The sequence below is a fragment of the Salvelinus fontinalis genome, chromosome 7 (assembly GCF_029448725.1).
Source record: "Salvelinus fontinalis isolate EN_2023a chromosome 7, ASM2944872v1, whole genome shotgun sequence".
In the NCBI taxonomy this organism is placed as follows: Eukaryota; Metazoa; Chordata; class Actinopteri; order Salmoniformes; family Salmonidae; genus Salvelinus; species Salvelinus fontinalis.
In genome coordinates, this window is record NC_074671.1 from 31,194,848 (window position 1) to 31,216,301 (window position 21,454).

At 44.5% G+C, this 21,454-nt stretch overlaps 1 protein-coding gene across 11 annotated transcripts in view; it reads left to right on the forward strand.

Annotated features, from left to right (window-relative positions):
- Positions 1–21,454, forward strand: part of LOC129859397 (voltage-dependent L-type calcium channel subunit beta-2-like) — a 100,259-nt gene that overhangs the window by 57,014 nt on the left and 21,791 nt on the right. For 8 of the 11 annotated variants that reach the window (XM_055929137.1, XM_055929136.1, XM_055929141.1 and 5 more), the window contains 2 exons: positions 4,331–4,450; positions 21,289–21,411. In XM_055929137.1, the coding sequence (XP_055785112.1) occupies positions 4,331–4,450; positions 21,289–21,411 (243 nt within the window). Of the gene's footprint in view, positions 1–1,312; positions 2,068–4,330; positions 4,451–21,288; positions 21,412–21,454 lie in introns of those variants that run through there. The other 3 variants (XM_055929138.1, XM_055929147.1, XM_055929139.1) reach the window with 2 other exon arrangements.

Here is a 21,454-nt window from a genome sequence, read left to right on the forward strand (position 1 = left end):
AGCTAAATCAGTGTGTCATCTTAAACACAGGTTCGTCCCCAATGGCACCCTATTCAGTGCACTACGGGCCCCGGTTGAAAGTAGTGCACTTAATAGGAAACAGGGTGCTATTTGAGACGCAGCCTAGAGCTGGTTGAGACGACCTCTGTGTGGGTAGAACTATGGGATTGATTGGTTATGAAATGCAGGGCTGATTAGCGTGTCATATCTTTTGATGTACAGTTAGCGGTTAGCGTCTCCTAGGGGAATGACTGCTAGCCATTAGCTAAACCATCTACATTTTTTTACAATTTAGCAGAAGCTCTTATCCAGAGCGACTTACAGTAGCAATTACTGTAGCAATCGACAGATTTTTCACCTAGTTAGCTCGGGATTCGAACCAGGAACCTTTTGATTAATAGCCCAATGCTCTTAACCGGTAGGCAACCTGCCACCCAGTGCTGACCTGAGTTGTGGGGACCACTGACCTCCTCCTGACCTGTCCCGGCCTCACCAAAGGTCACGCAGGGTAACCCAGCTCTGAAATGGAGGAACAGACATGTTAGTCCTGGATCAGCTTTCACTGCCCCAGACCCTGCCTCAACCAGTAACCATTAGCAGTCTCATGCCATACTAGAAAAAGGACATGTCCTGCAGAAGAATGTGTGCTCGCTTGTCTTGAAGTATTTATGGTAGTGAAAGTTGTGTGTGGGGGGTATTCATATGTAGTGAATCACCGGGGATCCTCTGCACTTGGCTTTAGCTACAGTAACTCTGAAAGCTAAGAATCACTATCACTAAGATCAGAGTGTTGTACTGTGCAGCTTGGAACATCTATTTTAGGTCTCTCTCTCTCTCTCTGTTTCCACCTCTTTCCCCTGGTGGCACAGGAGAGGCTCTTGACATGGAAGTGTGTGCATATGTATGTGCTTTGCGACGCAAGTGAGTGCGTAGAGTAGGGACGCACCGGGCATCCTCGTCACCTCCCTGGAGGGGGAGAGGCACGGCGCTGAACTCTGGACTGACGATCATCACAGGACCAGAGTGTGTGTGGGTGCTTGCGTGCAGGTTTGTGTGTGTGTGTACTAAAATCTGTGCAACATTTACATGTTTACATGTATGCCTATAGATCCATGCATAGTTTTACAAACATGGCACACACACACACACACACACACACAAACAAACCCTCTGTACTGGGCAGCATTAATCACAGTGGAGACAGCGGAACAGATGGAGCGACTGTGAGGAGGAACAGGAGAAAACGAAAGAACAAGCAAAGAGAAGGGGTGGGGGAGTAATACGAAGGGGAGGCAGAGAGAGAGTGGGGGGTGTGAGTTAGACAGAACCACAGAGGTAGAAACAGAGCTCAAGAAATCCGGTGAGAGAGAGAGCGAGAAAAAGCGCGGGATATATACATTGACAGGCTGAAGAGAGCTGAGATTGCATGCAGCAGGCACCACCTGAGTAGCAGCAGCAGCAGCAACATTAGCATTCTCACACTGATCATCCAGGCAGGCGTTCTCTTATCTGTCCTCGAGGAAGGAGCATGGCAGCCAGCCTGTGTAGGACAGACGACAGGGCTGGGGCAGGAGCTGCCGGAGCTGGGGCTGGGGGGGAGTGAGGCATGAAAAGCAGGGGAAGAGGAGCAGCATCCGGCCACCCAGCTCACACTGACAGGCAGCCTCAGCGCCTGCAGCCTGAGCAGCTAGACGAGGCTAGAGGAGACTGGAGGGAGGACAGGCAGCTGCTGAGATTATCCACCGGTTCCATGGCTCATGTGGACATCGCAGCAGCAGCAGCAAAGGTAGAACTAGCTGTCGCTGCAGCGTTAGGGATAGCCTTAACAGCAAAGGTATTGGCAGTCACACCTAAGGTATCCCTAACATAGGTAGCTTTATTAACAGCAAAGGTAGACATACCTGTGGAGGTCTTTTGCAGGGATAGCAGTCCGGGTACCTGTAGTCGTAGCAGGGATACGTAACAGTGGCTTAGGACACTGAATGACCGGTGTGGCTGATGAAGGCCACCTGGATTAGGCTGCTGAAAAGAGCCAAGGGAGGTCGCAACAAGAGCTCCGATGACTGTGTAAGCTGATTATTCATACATGCTTACTTGTGTGTGTCTGTGTGTGTTTTGTGCGCCCGCGCATGTAAAAGTGTGTGTACATCATCGTATTTACCTGTGCCTACCTGTATATGGGTCAGAGGGTGGTATTGTCAGGGTGATCGAGTTGTCATGCTGCGACGGTGATGATGAGGGGTAGTGGGTTGTCTGTCACCACTGTCACAGTCCTCATCATGCACCCATTCTCTGACCCGCTGTGCTGTAACTCTCTGGGTCAGACCCTTGCCTTAGTCTGGACATGATGGAATGATGGAATTGGATTGAACAATGGATTGAACAACGTCAGTCACATGTAAAGGACACAGGGATACATGAGCTGGTTTGGTGTGGTTATAGGTTATAGCTGGGATGTGTCACAAATGGCACCCTATGGGGCCCTTTTCAAAAGCAGTGCACTATATAGGGAACATGGTGCCATTTATGACACATGGCCTAGTCTATAGACAATGTGATGGTGATGAGATGCAGTGTACTGTATAGAGTATTAAGAGTATTTTCAGGTAGGGTTTAACCTATGAGGGAAGAGACGGATATCGGAAGCATTAAGGATAGTGCATAAAGCATAAGCAGTGTTATTTATAGAAGGTGTCTCAGGTACAAGGCAGGAGAAGAGACATGGATAGTTCATGAGCAGTGCCTCGTCTATTATGCAGGAAATGAATAGAAAGTGTTTAGGATGAATGTTTCAAGTGTGATAAAGTAGGATCCTCTTTGTATATGGGATGGTTGGGTTAGTTTTAATCAGCCTGGTAGAGTGTGAGGTTCATTATCATTATTATTCAAAAAGTCCTTCTGAGTCTGACAATAAACATAACAGGGCTATAAACATACTGGGCTGCCTGCGTGCATTTGTGCGTGCGCGCCCGCACCTGTGTGTGCCAGTGTGTCCTTGTCTGTGTGTGTATATGTGTGTGAGGAAGAGAGAGGAACAGAAGGATCGTGGTCCTGAACGTGTGTACCTGTGTATGCCCATACATCTGTTTCTGTTATTTAAGTGTGTGTGTGTGTGTGTGTCTGTGTGTGTCTGTGTGTGTGTGTGTGTGTGTGTGTGTGTGTGTGTGTGTGTGTGTGTATGTGTGTGTGTGTGTGTGTGTGTGTGTGTGTGTGTGTGTGTGTGTGTGTGTGTGTGTGTGTGTGTGTGTGTGTGTGTGTGTGTGTGTGTGTGTGTGTGTGTGTGTGTGTGTGTGCACCCAGGAGATATAGAATGTGTGTCAGGTGGTCAGGGGCTTCATGTGTGTGAGCCTGATTGTTTATATGGCTGAAGCTGCAGCCTTTACCACACACACATGCTGGGGCCCACAGTTACCAGAGGCCCGTACGTCTCTCTTATAGAGCATGGGAGACAAACCCACAGCTCCAGTCAATGAAGCAAAATATTTAGTCCTGTTACCCTGTAGCGCTACTCTTTAGTCTCTTTTTTTTCTCTCCGACCGAAGTGGTGGTGAATGAAAGGACCGACCGAAGGCTGCGTGCCAAACGGTGCCCTCTCCCCTTGATAGCACTACTCTTGTAGTTACTGATGTAGTCTGAGGCTTTGTGAGATGGTGGGTGTCCTGCTGCTTTCTGAGAAGCAGGGGAGTGTCCACTTGAAACACATCCACTTAGCTTTTGTGATTTCTCCCTGCCTCTCCTCCCCTGGGTTTGAATATCGTTTGATTTATTGAATATCGTTTGATTTAGATGCGTGTGGCTGTTCACTAAGTTCACTAACTGGGCTCCGACGCTCTCTGATGATTCTTTGTACCTCTGGTTTTGGTCATTACTATGTTTGCGGCCTCTTTTTTTCTAGTTGGTTGTATTTGACTGAACTGTCTTCACGAACTGTCTCCAAAGATAGGACTTGTGCTTGAATTTCAGTTAGACCTGGCATGTCTCACTGCTGAACAAGGCGGCATGGTGTGTATATGTGCTGTATGTTGATGTGTGTCCGGTGAGTGTGAGTCTGAAGAGTTGTTGACATCTGAAAAGTGGTCCAGGGTTTCCCAAATTCGGTCCTCAAGGCCCCAAGGCGGGTACATTTTGTTTTTTATTCTAGCACTACACAGCTGATAATCCACTAATCATCACGCTTGGATCATTTGGATCAAAACTAAGCATGCACCTCTTGGGATCCCGAGGACCGAGTTTGGGAAATGATGAGTTAGTCTGTTGTGTGATGTTGAGGTCTCAAGAGTTCATCGGTTACGCAATCGCTCATTAATGTGTGCTTCCCTCTACTCTGCAGGGTTCGGCGGACTCCTACACCAGCCGTCCATCAGACTCCGATGTGTCCTTGGAGGAGGATAAGGAGGCCGTGCGACGAGAGGCAGAGCGGCAGGCTCAGGCACAGCTGGAGAAGGCCAAGGTACTGTACTGACTCTCATACTGACCACTCTGTCCAGCAGTCTGCTGTGGATCTCCCTTTCTTTAGCCATACCGTCTCGTTTTCTCTCTCTCTCATACCCTCTCTCTCTGGATCTTGTATGGTGGATCATAACTATGCAGATGAAAAAGGCCTTTTTTTTTATCCGGATCGGCTTATGCTGCTTAATGAGCTTTGAGGTAGTCTCACATCACTCTCCTGGTTCCATTGGAGTTTTTACTGGTCAGGTCACATGGTCAGGGAAACTCAGGGCCCTCGGTCCACCGTCAATAACCCATCCTTGTTTGAGGGGTGTTAGGGTGTCACATCAGTGCCCTATCCGGGTAGGGTAGTCTGACTCTCAGGCTAGGGAGAGGGACCTCTGGCTCTAGTATTACCATTGTGCTACATCCCAAATGGCACCCTATTCCCTACACTCTTAGAACCAAAGGTGCTATCTATAACCTAAAATAGTTATTCAGCTGTCCCCATAGGATAACCCTTTGAATAACAATTTTTGGTTCAAGGTAGAAACCTTTTGGTTCCATGTAAAACCCTTTCCACAGAGGGTTCTACCTGGAACCAACAAGGGTTCTTCTTCTAGATCGGTTCTAAATAGGTTCTAGATGTCTGACAGATGGGTGACTTAGAGAGGACAGACTGTGTGTTCCACAACATGCTGTCTAAGCGCAACAGCTTTGTCATAGGGAACAATCAGTCCATTCTACGGTACATACAGTACAGCATAGGGTTACAAAACTACGCTAACTTTCCCAAAATTCCCAGGAAGAAGCAACATGGTGGTTGAACGTTGTGTTAGACACAGAAACACAGTAGGTGTAGACTTTACCATGAAATGCTTGCTTAGGAGCCCTTCCCAATGATACAGAGTGGGGAAAAAATTAACACGAGGAATAAAATACACAGGAATTAAGCTATATACAGGAAGTACCAGTACCAGATTAATTTGCAGGAGTACGGGGTACAATATATCCGGTAGATATGTACATAGTGGTGTAGTGGTGCCTGGAGAAGTAGGTATGCTTACATTTTGACCAACATTTCCCAAAAGGCGCCCGCTGTGAAACATTCTATGAGAAACAGTGACATACACTGAACAGGGATGGGCAAAAATGGCAAAATACAGTTTGAAAATACAGATACAAAATACCATTTTAAATCAATGTATCAAAATAAACTATAAAATGTTTGTATTTTGTAATGCATTTAATTAAAATACAAAAATGCATTTGCAAGTAGCTGGCCCAAACAGCAACAACATTCTCAGTAACGGTTACCAAAGAAAACGTGATATTCACAACATTGTGATATGTTGTTAGTTAACTACCTTAGTTGAGCAAGATTTTCAAGCAGATTTAAGTCAAAACTGTAACTCGGCCACTCAGGAACATTCACTGTCTCCATGGTAAGCAACTCCAGTGTAGATTTGGCCTTGTGTTTTAGGTTATTGTCTTGCTGAAAAGTGAATTCATTTTCCAGTGTCTGGTGGAAAGCAGACTGAACCTGGTTTTCCTCTAGGATTTTACCTGTGCTTAGCTCCATTCCTTAATTTTTTATCCTGAAAAACTCCCCAGTACTTGACAATTACAGGCATACCCATAACATGATGCATAATGCTTGAAAATATGGAGAGTGGTAGTCAGTAATGTGTTGTATTGGATTTTCCCCATAACATAACAAAAAAATATTGCTTTGCCGTATTTTTCGCAGTGTTACTTTAGTGTCTTGTTGTAAACAGGATGCATGTTTTGGAATATGTTTTATTCTGTACAGGTTTCCTTCTTTTCACTCTGTTAATTAGGTTACTATTGTGGAGTAACTACAAAGTTGTTGATCCCTCCTCAGACTTTTCCTATCACAGCCGCTAAGGTCGATATCCGCGCCCCCCCCGGAAATCAAATTAGCATAATACTAAAATCCCCATAAAAAACGGTCAGTTTAAGCTAGCGATACTGTATGTTACACTTCCACATCTGCGGTGAAAGAGCTAGAGCGGTGTTTGTCAGACCATCTGCCAAATTCTGTCTTTAGCGTCCAAACAGTTACACACCCCTATGTGGAAAGGTGGTAATCTCACGAACACGCACTTATCGGTTGGTTTGCTCTAGGATGCCCACAGGCCTCACAAGACTCTTCTTAAGGTCCTCCTGTACCAGTTGAACACATTTATGGGGTACTGTATATATGGTGACGGTTTAGCGCCAAAAATAAGGGGCTAAGTACATGTTGAAAAAAAATAATAATGTTTCCTGATCTTTATTATATCTCTCAGATATAGGATAGACACTTCAGAACAAACTTCCTTTTTGTTCTATGTATGGAACTTGTTATTCAATGCGTTTGTATGGTTCTAATAGCAGTAAGGCTCAAAAAAGTATTAATTACAAAAAAATATATATACGTATATTACAATTCAAAATCAAATAGCAACGTGATCCTTGGTATGACCTTCTTAAAACAATTCCATATAGCTTAGTAGAATCCCCCTCCCCCTGCTTAGACAGGGCTTACTCTTATGGGTTTTAATCTCTGTAACTGTTTTAAAGTTATTATTGGCCTCAGGGTGAAATCCCTGAGTAGTTTCCTTCCTCTCCGGAAACTGAGTTAGGAAGGACGCCTGTATCTTTGTAGTGACTGGGTGTATTGATAAACCATCAAAAGTGCAATTAATTACTTCACCATGCTCATTCAATGTCTGTTTTTTTTACCCATCTACCAATAGGTGCCCTTCTTTGCGAGGCATGAGATAATCTCCCTGGTCTTTATGGATGAATCTGTGTTTGAAATTCACTGCTGGACTGAGGGACCTTACAGATAATAGTATGGGTGGGGTACAGAGATGATAAATACGTTACTCCTTAACGTATTTAGGCTCTTGCCATGACAAAGGGGTTGAATACTTATTGACTCAAGACATTTCAGCTTTTCATTTTTTATAAATGTGTCAGAATTTCAGGAAAAACATTTCGAATTGGATGTTATATGGTATTGTGTGTAGGTCAGTGACAAAAAATCCTAATATAATCTGTTTTAAATTTGGGTTGTAACAACCAATTTGTGGAAAAAGTCAAGGGGTGTGAATACTTTCTGAAGGCACTGTATGTACAGTACCAGTCAAAAGTTTGGACACACCTACTCAGTCAAGGGTTTTTCTCTTTTTTAAAAATGATTTTCTACATTGTAGAATAATATTGAAGACATCAAAACTATGAAATAACACATCATGTCAATTGGCATTCTTCCTATTATGTTGCCTTACAACCTGGAATTAAAATATTTCTTTGGGGGGGGTTATTTACACAACATGCCTACCACTTTGAAGATGCAAATATTTTTTCTTGTGAAACAAACAAGAAATAAGACAAAAAAACTGAACTTGAGCATGCATAACTATTAATTCCCCCCCCCCCCCCCGAAGTCAATACTATGTACAGCCACCTTTTCCAGCAATTAAAGCTGAAAGTCTCTTGGGGTAAGTCTCTAAGCTTGGCACATCGAGCCACTGGGATTTTTGCCCATTCTTCAAGGCAAAACTGCTCCAGCTCCTTCAAGTTGGATAGGTTCCGCTGGTGTACAGCAATCTTTAAGTCATACCACAGATTCTCAATTGGATTGAGGTCTGGGCTTTGACTAGGCCATTCCAAGACATGTAAATGTTTCCCCTTAAACCACTCAAGTGTTGCTTTAGCAGTATGCTTAGGGTCATTGTCCTGCTGGAAGGTGAACCTCTGTCCCAGTCTCAAATCTCTGGAAGACTGAAACAGGTTTCCCTCAAGAATTTCCCTCAAGAATTTTCTGTATTTAGCGCCATTCATCATTCCTTCAATTCTGACCAGTTTCCCAGTCCCTGACGATGAAAAACCTCCTAACAGCATGATCCTGCCACCACCATTCTTCACTGTGGAGATGGTGTTCTCGGGGTGATGAGAGATTTTAGGGTTTGCGCCAGACATAGCGTTTTCCTTGATGGCCAAAAGGCTACATTTTTGTCTCATCTGACCAGAATTGCTTCGTCCATATGTTTATGGAGTCTCCTACATGCCTTTTGGCAAACACCAAACGTGTTTGCTTAATAAAAAAAAACGATGCCTTTTTTTCTGGCCACTCTTCCGTAAAGGCCAACTCTGTGGAGTGTACGGCTTAAAGTGGTCCTATGGACAGATACTCCAATCTCCGCTGTGGAGCTTTGCAGCTCTTTCGGGGTTTATCTTTGGTCTCTTTGATGCCTCTCTGATTAATGCCCTCCTTTCCTGGTCCGTGAGTTTTGGTGGGCGGCCCTCTCTTGGTGGGTTTGTTGTGGTGTCATATTCTTTCCATTTTTTAATAATGGATTTAATGGTGCTCCGTGGGATGTTCAAAGTTTCAGATATTTTTTTATACCTCAACCCTGATCTGTACTTCTCCAAATCCCTAACCTGTTTGGAGAGCTCCTTGGTCTTTATGGTGCCGCTTGCTTGGTGGTGACCCTTTCTTAGTGGTGTGGCAGACTGGGGCCTTTCAGAACAGGTATCCTGAGATCATGTGACACTTAAATAAAGTCCACCTGTGTGCAATCTAACTAATTTTGTGACTTCTGAAGGTAAATGGTTGCACCAGATCTTATTTAGGGGCTTCATAGCAAGGGGGTGAATACATACTGTATACATGCCACTTTTCCATTTTTATTTTTGTATTTTTTTATCATTTCACTTCACCACTTTGGACTATTTTGTGTATGTTCATTACATGAAATCCATGCATCAAAATGGGAAAAACACCAAGGGGGATGAATACTTTTGCAAGGCACTGTAGTAAGCAAAAAAGTGTTAAAAAAATCTAAATATATTTTATATTTTTCAAAGTAGCCACCCTTTGCCTTGATGACAGCTTTGTACACTCTTGGCATTCTCTCAACCAGCTTCACTTGGAATGCTTTTCAACAGTTTTGAAGGAGTTCCCACATATGCTGAGCACTTGTTGGCTGTTTTTCCTTCACTCTGCGGTCCAACTCATTCCAAACCATCTTAATTGGGTTGAGGCGGGTGATTGTGGAGGCCAGGTCATTTGATGCAGCACTACATCACTCTCCTTCTTGGTCAAATAGCCCTTACACAGCCTGGAGGTGTGTTGGGTCATTGTCCGGTTGAAATACAAATGATAGCCCCACTAAGCACAAACAAGATGGGATGGAGTATTGCCGCAGAATGCTGTGGTAGCCATGCTGGTGTGCCTTGAAATCAAAATAAATCACTGAAAGTGTCACCAGCAAAGCACCCCCCACCATCACACCTCCTCCTCCATGCTTCACGGTGAGAACCACCCATGCGGAGATCTTCCGTTCACTTACTCTGCGTCTCATAAAGACATGGCCGTTGGAACAAAAAATCTCAAATTTGGACTAATCAGACCAAAGGACAGATCTCCACCGGTCTAATGTCCATTGCTTGTGTTTTTTGGCCCAAGCAAGTCTCATCTTTTTATTGGTGTCCTTTAGTAGTGGTTTCTTTTGCAGCAATTTGACCATGAAGGCCTACTCTGAACAGTTGATGTTGAGATGTGTCTGTTACTTGGAGAAATTTTCAAAGTTTTAAAAGTTTCAAAGTTTTAAAAGTTTTCAAAGTTGTCTTAAAGTAATGATGGACTGTCATTTCTCTTTGCTTATTTTAGCTGTTCATGCCATAATATGGACTTGGTCTTTTGCCAAATACGGCAATCCTCTGTATACCACTCCTACCATGTCACAACACAACTGATTGGCTCAAACGCATTAAGAAGGAAAGAAATTGCACAATTGAACTTTTAACAAGGCACACCTGTTAATTAAAACTACCTCATGAAGCTGGTTGAGAGAATGCCAAGAGTGTGCAAAGCTGTCAAGGCAAAGGGTGGCTACTTTAATAAAGAATCTCAAATATAATATTTAACACTTTTTGGGTTGTTACATGATTCCATATGTTTTATTTCATCGTTTTGATGTCTTCACTATTATTCTACAATGTAGAAAATAGTAAAAATACAGAAAAACCCTGGAATCCAAGCTTTTGACTGGTATTGTATTGAATGTGAGTGTGTGGGTTTTATGTGAGAGTGTCAATGTAGGACTAAGATTGAATCCTACTACACCGTCTCTGACGCTCGTTGGATGTGGCAGGGCTTGAAAAATATTACAGACTAAAAAGGGAAACCCAGCCGCAAGCTACCAGACGAGCTAAATGCCTTTTCTGCTAACTTCAAGGCAAGCAACACTGAAGCATGCATGAGAGCACCAGCTGTTCCGGACGACTGTGTGATCATGCTTTCCGTAGCCGATGTGAGGAAGACCTTTAACCTCACTAGGGTACGTCAACAGCCAGTGAAACTGCAGGGCGCCAAATTCAAAACAACAGAAATCCCATAATTAAAATTCCTCAAACATACATGTATTTTACATAATTTTTAAGATACACTTGTTGTAAATCCAGCCACAGTGTCCGATTTCAAAAAGGCTTTACGACGAAAGCAAACCAAACGATTATGTTAGGTCGGAGCCAAGTCACAGAAAAACACAGCCATTTTTCCAGCCAAAGAGAGGAGTCACAAAAAGCAGAAATATAGGTAAAATTAATCACTAACCTTTGATGTTCCTCATCAGTTGACACTCATAGGACTTCATGTTACACAATACATGTATGTTTTGTTTGGTAAAGTTCATATTTATATCCAAAAATCTGATTTTACATTGGCGCGTTATGTTCAGTAGTTCCAAAACAGACGGTGATTTTGCAGAGAGCCACATCAATTTACAGAAATACTCATAATAAACATTGATAAAAGATACAAGTGTTATTCACAGATTTAAAGTTATACTTCTCCTTAATGCAACCGCTTTGTCAGATTTCAAAAAAACTTTACGGAAAAAGCAAACAATGCAATAACCCAAAGAGATATCCGCCATGTTGGTGTCAACAGAAGTCAGAAATAGCATTATAAATATTCACTTAACTTTGATGATCTTCATCAGAATGCACTCCCAGGAATCCCAGTTCCACAATAAATTTTTGTTTTGTTCGATAATGTCCATCATTTATGTCCAAAAACCTCCTTGTTGTTTGCGCGTTTTGTCCAGTTATCCAAATGCAGAAGGCGTGTGCACTAATTGGAGGACGAAAAGTCAAAAAAAGTACAATAAAAGTTAGTAGAAACATGACAAACAATGTTTAAATTCAACCCTCCGGTTGTTTTTGTCATAAATAATCAATAATATTTCAACCGGACAAAAGCTTCGTCAATAGGAAAGGAGAAACAAGAAAGGTGCGTTCAGGATCAGGGCGCATGGCTGATGAATGGAAATTTCCACTGTTCACTGATTGAAAGTGGTGTATCTCCCTCATTTTTCAGAGTAAAACGCTGAAACAATGCCTAAAGACTGGTCACATGTAGAGGAAGGCACAGAGCTCATGAACTGGGTCCTAAATCTTAGTATGGTGGATAGTCTTTCAATGGAAAAACAGCCTTTCAAAATAATAGTACTTCCTGGTTGGACTTTCCTCGGGTTTTCGCCTGCTATATCAGTTCTGTTATACTCACGGACATTATTTTAACAGTTTTGGAACCTTTAGAGGGTTTTCTATCCAAATCTACTAATTATATGCATCTCCCATCTTCTGGGACTGAGTAGCAGACAGTTTAATTTGGGCATGCTTTTCATCCAAAATTCCGAATGCTGCCCCCAACCCTAGTTAAACAGGTCAACATTCACAAAGACGTGGGGCCAGATGTATTACCAGATCGTGTACTCAAAGCATGCGCTGACCAACTAGCAAATGTCTTCACTGACATTTTCAACCTCTCCATGACGGAGTCTGTAATACCTACATGTTTCAAACAGACCACCATAGTCCCTGTGGCCAAGAAAGGGAAGGTAACCTGCCTAAATTATTACCGCCCCATAGCACTCATGTCGGTATCCATGAAGTGCTTTGAAACCCTAGACCCACTCCAATTCGCATACTGCCCAAACAGATCCTCAGATGATGCAATTTCAATCGCACTCCATTCTGCCCTTTCCCACCTGGACAAAAGGAGCTCCTATGTGAGAATGCTATTCATTGACTACAGCTCAGCGTTCAACACCATAGTGCCCACAAAGCTCATCACTAAGCTAAGGAACCTGGGACTAAACACCTCCCTCTACAACTGGATCCTGGACATCCTGACGGGCCGCCCCGCAGGTGGTCAGGGTAGGCAACAACAACACATCTGCCACGCTGATCCTCAATACTGGGGCCCCTCAGAGGTGCATGTTTAGTCCCCTCCTGTACTCCCTGTTCACCCACGACTGCGTGGCCAAGCACCACTCCAACACCATCATTAAGTTTGCTGACAACACAACACTGGTAGACCTGATCACCGACAACGATGAGACGGTCAGAGGCGGTCAGAAACCTGGCAGTGTGGACAACAACCTCTCCCTCAAATTGAGCAAGACAAAGGAGCTGATTGTGGACTATAGGAAAAGGAGGGTTGAACAGGCGGGTCGAGTGTCCACATCACCAACGAACTATCATGGTCCAAACACACCAAGACAGTTGTGAAGAGCGCACAACAACACTTTTTCCCCGTCAGGAGACTGAAAAGATTTGGCATGGATTCCCAGCTGCACCATCGAGAGCATCCTGACCAGTTGCATCACCGCCTGGTATGGCAACTGCTCGGTATCTGACCATAAGGCACTACAGAGGGTAGTGCATACGGCCCAGTACATCACTGGGGGCAAGCTTCCTGACATCCAGGACCTATATATTAGGATTTGTCAGAACAAGGCCCAAAAAATTGTCAAAGATCCCAGTCACACAAGTTATAGACTGTTTTCTCTGCTACTTCACTGCAAGAGGTACCGGAGCGCCATATCTAGGACCAAGAGCTCCTTAACAGCTTCTACCCCCAAGCCATAAGTCTGCTGAACAATTAATCAAATGGCCACCCAGACTATTTGCATTGACCCCACCCTGACCCCCTGTATTTAGCCTCGTTATTGTTATGTCATTTTTTTGTGTTTATTTTTTATTATAATTTTTTGAATTTTCACTTCAGTTTATTTAGTAAATATTTTCTTAACTCTATTTCTTGAACTGCATTGTTGGTTAAGGGCTTGTAAGTAAGCATTTCACGGTAACACCTGTTGTATTCGGCGCATGTGACAAATAACATTTGATTTGATTTAGTGTGTGCGAATAAGTGTGTATATAGTCTATATATAGTCTTATGAGTGTGCATAGAGTCAATGCAAGATGGGGTCAATGCAGATAGTCCGGGTAACCATTTAATTAACTATTTAACAGTCTTATGGCTTTTGTATTTCATTTTATTATGGCTTGCTTACGTTCCAAATGGCAACCTATTCCCTTTAGTGCACTTGACCAGACCCCAATAGGGCACATAGACTGTATTACCTCTGTACAGTAAGTGTTTACTGTATATAACGTATTAACGGTGCGCTAGGCAGGTGCTTGTGAATTACCGTCTTATAAACCATTACTGTCACTGAGATTGCACTTCCCCTGACCTGAGCCCTCTCTCTCTTCTCTCTTTCTCTCTTCTCTCTCTCTCTCTTTTCGGCGAGATGCCAGATCATTGAGCAGCTATTTTTACAGCTCGTCTATCATGTAAAGTGGCTGGGGTAATCCATGCCAGGTTATCTGCTAGCGACTTATCTTTTTAATTAGTGAGCAAGAAGGGGCTCTCTCTGTGAAACATCCGGCTATATGCTGGCCTGATTGCCTCTTTACATGCAGACCGACCAGGGCTACATCACAAATGGCACCCTATTCCCTCAGTAGTGTACTTTTTTTTTTTTTACCAGAGCCCTACACTCTTAGAAAATAGGTTTCCAAAAGGGTCCTTCAGCTGTCACCATAGGAGAACCCTTTTTGGTTCCAGGTAGACCCCTTTTTGGTTCCATGTCAAACCCTCTGTGGAAATGGTTCTACCTGGAACCAAAAGGGGTTCTACCTGGAATCAACAAGGGTTCTTCAAAGGGTTCTCTTATTGGGGACAGACGAAGAACCCTTTTTGGTTCTAGATAGCACTTTTTCTCTAAGAGTTTAGAGTACCCTATGGGCCCTGGTCAAAAGTAGTGCACTACACAGACAGGTTGGCTGACAACGTCACGAAAATGAACGTTCAGAAATCTAGCAGCATTGACAAGAAGCTGCCATGTGGCTCAAATTCTAATTTGCTAATATGGCTCAAATTCGCTAGCTAGCTAACCAACAAGTGTAATGATGTATTTGAGAGACAACAAGTGCTCATTGTGCAATTGTATTTATACTGAACAAAAATATAAACGTAACATGCAACCATTTTAAAGTTGACCTATTCTATTAGTCAGCTTGTTGTTCTGTGCGAGAAAGAATAACTTTAAAAAGCATTGAGTCAGATGCAACAGATCAGAACGTTTAGCTTAAAATGTTGATAAACTATTAGTCCTTCACATTATAGCTGCGTAGCAATGCGCTCGCGGCAGTAGGCTACGCGCGAATGTTCTTCACATAATGTAATTAGCGGAACACACAGTTGTCAAAAGCGCACTGCACATGCGAGCGGTTTCATGTGACAGAGATCAAATTTAATTTAGAAATGTAGAAATAGGGGCGATCTAAAGATGCAACAACTAGAATGAGTTGCACATATGACTAGGATTGTGCCTTTGGCTACTGGACAATAAAATAAAGTTGATTTGAAAACCAATAGAACATCAGAGAAATAGGCTACTGGCTTCAATGTCATATGAAACCCTGGTGCGTGCTTGCATGTGTGTGTGTGTGTGTGTGTGCGCGTCTTTGTTTGTTTGTGTTTAGTCGTAGCCCAGATCTGGGCAGTACACGCGAGGCGAGCCAGAGTTAAATGGAGATAGGCTGTGTCTCCCTGAGGCCACTGGTCTCTCACATCAGTATCCCCTTACGGGCCCTTGAGCCCCTCTGTCTGACCGCACAGCTTTAATCAACTCTACAGGCTTCTCCTCCTATGGCAGTGTCTCCTAGCCCAAATCACACTCACCACTGACAACAAACTAGCACTGTCTGCCCTCCTTTCCTCTATCACCTCAGAGCAATACCAAGGAGTCCGAGATACACTGGAGTTAACAAAACAGAGAAAAACAGTGAGAGAGAGAGAGAGTGACAGAGGGGAAGAGAGATATATACAGTAGATATAGATAGAGAGGGGGGAGAGAGAAAAGAGAAAGGGCTCTGGTTAAAAGTAGTGTACTATATAGGGAATAGGATTCCATTACAGACACAACCCCAGATTCAAACCAAGACAGACCTCTCGTTTCCCCTGTAAAAATAGCCTCAACAATCAATCACTGTCACCCAATTATGTTCGATATGAATGTAAAATATTCAAATGTCTGGACTTTAGAGAGCTGTCCTCATTATCTATTTCATTATGCATGGGCAGTGCTGAAATGGCCATATGGCTCTGCTCATTTATAGAATAAAAAATCTCCGGCTGGATTGATGAAGGTTAAGGGGACCTTACCACAGCGCATAAAAATACATTTTACAGGCTCGCACTTCAGAGCTAGCACACTGTACTCGCTCTGCTCGCAATAAGGCTTTACATTCGACTTCGGAACAATCCGGAACATTTGCTCGAGGTGAAACAATACGAGAATCTTGATTTATGGTCCTAGATCCACTGTGGCCTGCTAATGCAAGGACGATGCCAGATTACAAATGACAAGGCAGGCAACACGCAGGGCAGGCATCTTATAATGATGGCAGTACCGTTAGAGAAAAGGCTTCAGGATATTAGTTAATGAAATATGCACAAACTTTAGTGATATTAAGAGAGAGAAAGAGAGGGGGGTGTTGGAGAGGACCCTGGGGTGTTATTTGGCCATCAACCACATTTCTTTCTCTAGCTCACCCCTCACACTCTCTTTCTCTTATGTCAGCCGTTTCTCTATTCTATTCTCTCTCTCCTTTCTTTCTCTTCCCCTCCTCTTTCTCCCATTCCCCTCACTCTCTTCTCCAGCCCCTCACTCTCTTACCGGCCTTTCCTCCCTCTCCCATTCTGTCCCTCTCTCTATCCCCATCTCTCATTCTCACCTCTCCCCCTTATGTCATGACCACCTTCCTCCGATGACCACTCAAGCCACGGACTTTCCCGACCCTATCATGAAGGATGTTGTTGTTGTTGTTTAACCTTTTAAAAAGCGCTTTGAGATTCTTTATGTCATGAATAAAGCTATAGAAGGAATAGATTCGGAATTATAATTTTACTTATTTTCTTGCTGCGGTCAATACTGCATGCCTAATGAAGGCCTGCCTGTGCTACGTAAAGATGAGGAGAGGAACAGTGGAATGGACAGAAGAGGAGAGATGAGGAGAGGAAGACGGGGATGGACAGAAGAGGAGAGATGAGGAGAGGAAGAGGGGGGTGGACAGGAGAGGAGGGAAGAGGGGGATGGACAGGAGAGGAGGGATGAGGAGAGGAAGACGGGGATGGACAGAAGAGGAGAGATGAGGAGAGGAAGAGGGGGATGGACAGAAGAGGAGAGATGAGGAGAGGAAGACGGGGATGGACAGAAGAGGAGAGATGAGGAGAGGAAGAGGGGGGTGGACAGGAGAGGAGGGAAGAGGGGGATGGACAGGAGAGGAGGGATGAGGAGAGGAAGACGGGGATGGACAGAAGAGGAGAGATGAGGAGAGGAAGAGGGGGATGGACAGAAGAGGAGAGATGAGGAGAGGAAGACGGGGATGGACAGAAGAGGAGAGATGAGGAGAGGAAGAGGGGGATGGACAGGAGAGGAGGGAAGAGGGGGATGGACAGGAGAGGAGGGATGAGGAGAGGAAGACGGGGATGGACAGAAGAGGAGAGATGAGGAGAGGAAGAGGGGGATGGACAGGAGAGGAGGGAAGAGGGGGATGGACAGGAGAGGAGCGATGAGAAAAGGAAGAGGGGGATGGACGGGAGAGGAGGGAAGGGGGGGATGGACAGGAGAGGAGAGATGAGGAGAGGAAGAGGGGGATGGACAAGAGTGGAGCGATGAGGAGAGGAAGAGAGGATGGACAGGAGAGGAGGGAAGGGGGGGTGGACAGGAAGGAAGAGGGGGATGGACAGGAGAGGAGCGATGAGGAGAGGAAGAGGGGGATGGACAGGAGAGGAGGGAAGGGGAGGGTGGACAGGAGAGGAGGGAAGGGAAGGGAAGGGGGGAGGGTGGACAGGAGAGGAGAGGAGGGAAGAGGGGGATGGACAGGAGAGGAGCGATGAGGAGAGGAAGAGGGGGATGGACAGGAGAGGAGGGAAGGGGGGGATGGACAGGAGAGGAGGGAAGAGGGGGATGGACAGGAGAGGAGCGATGAGAAAAGGAAGAGGGGGATGGACGGGAGAGGAGGGAAGGGGGGGATGGACAGGAGAGGAGCGATGAGAAAAGGAAGAGGGGGATGGACGGGAGAGGAGGGAAGAGGGGGATGGACAGGAGAGGAGCGACGAGACAAGGAAGAGGGGGATGGACAGGAGAGGAGGGAAGGGGGGGTGGACAGGATAGGAGCGATGAGGAGAGGAACAGGGGGATGAACAGGAGAGGAGGGAAGAGGGGGATGGACAGGAGAGGAGAATAACACGGCGCCACAGTGTACAGCGCCTGTCACCTGGGATAATCCACGGTGGCATCTGAGGTCAGGAGAGTGTGTACACAGATGCACACTGGTGTGAAATAGCATTAACCACTGTGAAACAGCATTAATACTCCAGCATGGGCTACTGACGTCACAGACCATGTCATTGATCACTGAGAGACTGGAGAGAGAGAAGCAGTGGAGCATGAGAAAGGTAGTCCCAGTCCCCCCAGACCACCCAGGCACATACTACCTGGCTGTGTTCTAAATTGGTACTCTATTTGTTTCATAGGACACTACTTTTCATCAGGGCCCATAGGGCTCTGGTCAAAAAGTAATGCATTATGTAGGGGATAGGGTGCCATTTGGGACACTGCCTCTGACGGAACATAACATCGTAGCACGGCAGCCGTGTGGCTTTAAACAGACACTCAACCAAGGACACAATGTCCTCTGTGTGTCATGTACTAGTGCTGTACACACTCAGGCGCAGTACATTTACTCCATTGACATTGACCAACACACATACACATACAACCATTCATTCCTTTCCTGGGATGTGCTGTACTCTCCTGCCAAGCTTATTTAGAGAGGATTATAAACGATGTGTATTTATCTTGTTTTCTTTAGAGGTTTATCATTGTCGCTTTGCACCGGGTTTCATATTTTTGTAAAGCATTATCTGACGTTGAAGGACATCAGGAATGAATGAGAATAAATGGCATCCTGTTTGCTCTTCGCCTGAGAATGGTACAATGCGTGGCCATCATTCTAATGGGGCTCATTAGATAGGTGAAGGCTGAAGGTGACTGGGAAGAATTACGCTCCCTACTCTAAGTGTTCTTTATGCCCCCTTCTCCTTGGAGGACGATTCTTACCTAACAGTTGTTGCCACATCTATGGGTTTGTATACTGTATAGGCTTAGTGCTTTACAAGGCCATTTGTATGGTTTCTCACTGGGAGCGGAAATGTGCCTAGGCAATAAACACCAGCAAATGTCTTTCCTTGAGGTCCCCATTATTAGCCAAATAATGAGCATTCTCTGCAAAACCCCCAATTTAGACCAGCCCACTGAGCTAAAGATGGACCGGCCCATCTGGCGTTCACCCTAACTGCCGTATGGCCAGTCAATTTTTGCTTTAATGTTCGTTTGTCGTTTTTATAGCATTTTTCAAGGGTTTTCATTGGGTTTATGCTACATGGATATTTGATGTATTTTTTGCTAGTGGTAAGCTAAGCCAGCCATGTCGCATTCCAGCTTCCCTTTCTCTGTCATCTACAGGTAAACGTTTAGCAAAGGGCCAGGGGAGATTACTATGGGTTGTGTCACTGTGCATTTGGCTTGGCTCTCCGTCGGCCACCAGCGACAGAGGAGCTTGTCACGCTCTCACAGGCAGAGGAAATGTAATCCGGATAGGGCCATGTCCATGTCACCAACTGCCGCTACCACAGACAAACTCAGCTCAGATTACTATCATGTCCAATAACATTTGATGTAATTCCCTTCTAAACGATTCTATCTTAAAAATGGATATTCTTACGGCCACAGTCAGGTTACGGTTTGGAGTCTGTGTATGTTTTTTCTCCTGTCTCTTTTCTCTAGTCAGTGACCTATTTTTTAAAAGTCTTTATTGTTTAAATCCCTTTTCACAGAAAATGTAATGCCTTGCTACGGCGGGGGGAGGTTTGTAGGACATGCTGCTCCCTCCTGTCTCGTCAAAAAATATTGTGGAATTTGCGTTTTCTTGCATTGAATCGATCTGTCTGTGTCATAAAGCGGTTATATCAGGCCCTAGGAGGGAATGCTGTTTATTACATTTGTTTTATTCAAATAGACTGGGTTTGTGTCCCAAACCACACCCTATTCCCTATATTGTGGCGCACCACTTTTGACCCTATGGGCCCCTGATCAAAATTAGTGCACTTGACAGGGAATAGGGTGTCTTCCCCTACTCTGTCTCCCTGCTTTAGGGTACATCAGTGGTTCCCAACCAGGGGTACTTGGCCTATCCACAAGGGGTACTTGGGAAGACTCTTGAGACCATAGGCCTACTGGCATCACAATCATCAAACCATCATCTGGCATCACCATCATCTGGCATCATCTAACTCAGTTTAGGAGGGAGTCCTGCTCTAGGATATGACAATGTTGCCCTGTCCTTTGTTTTGTGTTGAGAAACCCAAGTACGCCCAGAAGGCTAGGTCTACTGAGTAGCCTAGGACTACCATGTTGATGTTTGTACATTTTGAACCATTTATTTTAGAGAACCACAATGGAAATACTTTGTCAAACGTTGTGTCGTCGATTATTTTAAACGCATTATCCACGCGTGGTCGTATTGTAATTGAACTTGTCAAAGAGATCTATCTATATATCTATCTATATAAAAATATAAACTAGGATTAGTCTTGTAATGATTCGACGATTTCTTAACTGAACTTTGTTTTTGTCATGTGTTTCCTTCTGACTAACAATGAGCAAACTGCACCTGTGCAAATGGTTGTTGGATAGAATCTGTACAATGGCTGGATCAATGTGTTCCATTTATAAAATCACGTATGACCTCTTTCCCTCTGGGACATCCATCCACCCTGTGTGTCCCAAATGGCCCCCTATTCCCTATTTAGTGCACTTCTTTTGACCAGCCTGTCCTATAACCCCGTAGGGCTCTGGTCAAAAGTAGTGCACTAATATAGGGAATAGGGTGTCATTTGGGACGTAGCCAGTACATTAACAGGCTCATTCATAAAGATAGAAGTGAGTGTGGGTGAGTCACAGCCTGCCTGCCAGGCAGCATCTCTGACTGCAGTTATTTTTTACACCTCACACAATGGGGGGAGAAAATAGCCCCGCAAATAGCACTACTCTCTTCTCAGCTGGAGACGGTAATAAAAATATCACGGAGAATTCGATTCAGGGAACGAATCCATGGAGCTCAGCTTTGTCTCCTGATAAAGACTTCTGTGAAGTCAAAACGGTGTATTTGGGTGTTGGAATAATGCACTTGGGAGCAGCCTATTCCACGTGTGGGACTCTCATTTCCTATCTCAGTATAATGTTTTAGTTAGCACTGGTATGCTCAAGTTCAGGATGTGCATATCACCCTTCTTTTCTTCATCCTCAGCTTTTACTGCCCAAGACAAAGGTTTCAGCCTACAAGAGAAACCTGGCATTATATCATGTCTTATCTTGTGTAGCCAAAACTTTGCATCTCTTCATTTTCTTTCTTTGGCAGACTAAACCGGTTGCATTTGCTGTCCGCACAAATGTCAACTACTGCGCCACCAACGATGACGACGTCCCCGTGCCGGGCATGGCCATCTCCTTTGAGGCTAAAGACTTCCTCCACGTCAAAGAGGTCAGGGGTCACAGTACTATCAAATGGGGACGAGGATGATGAG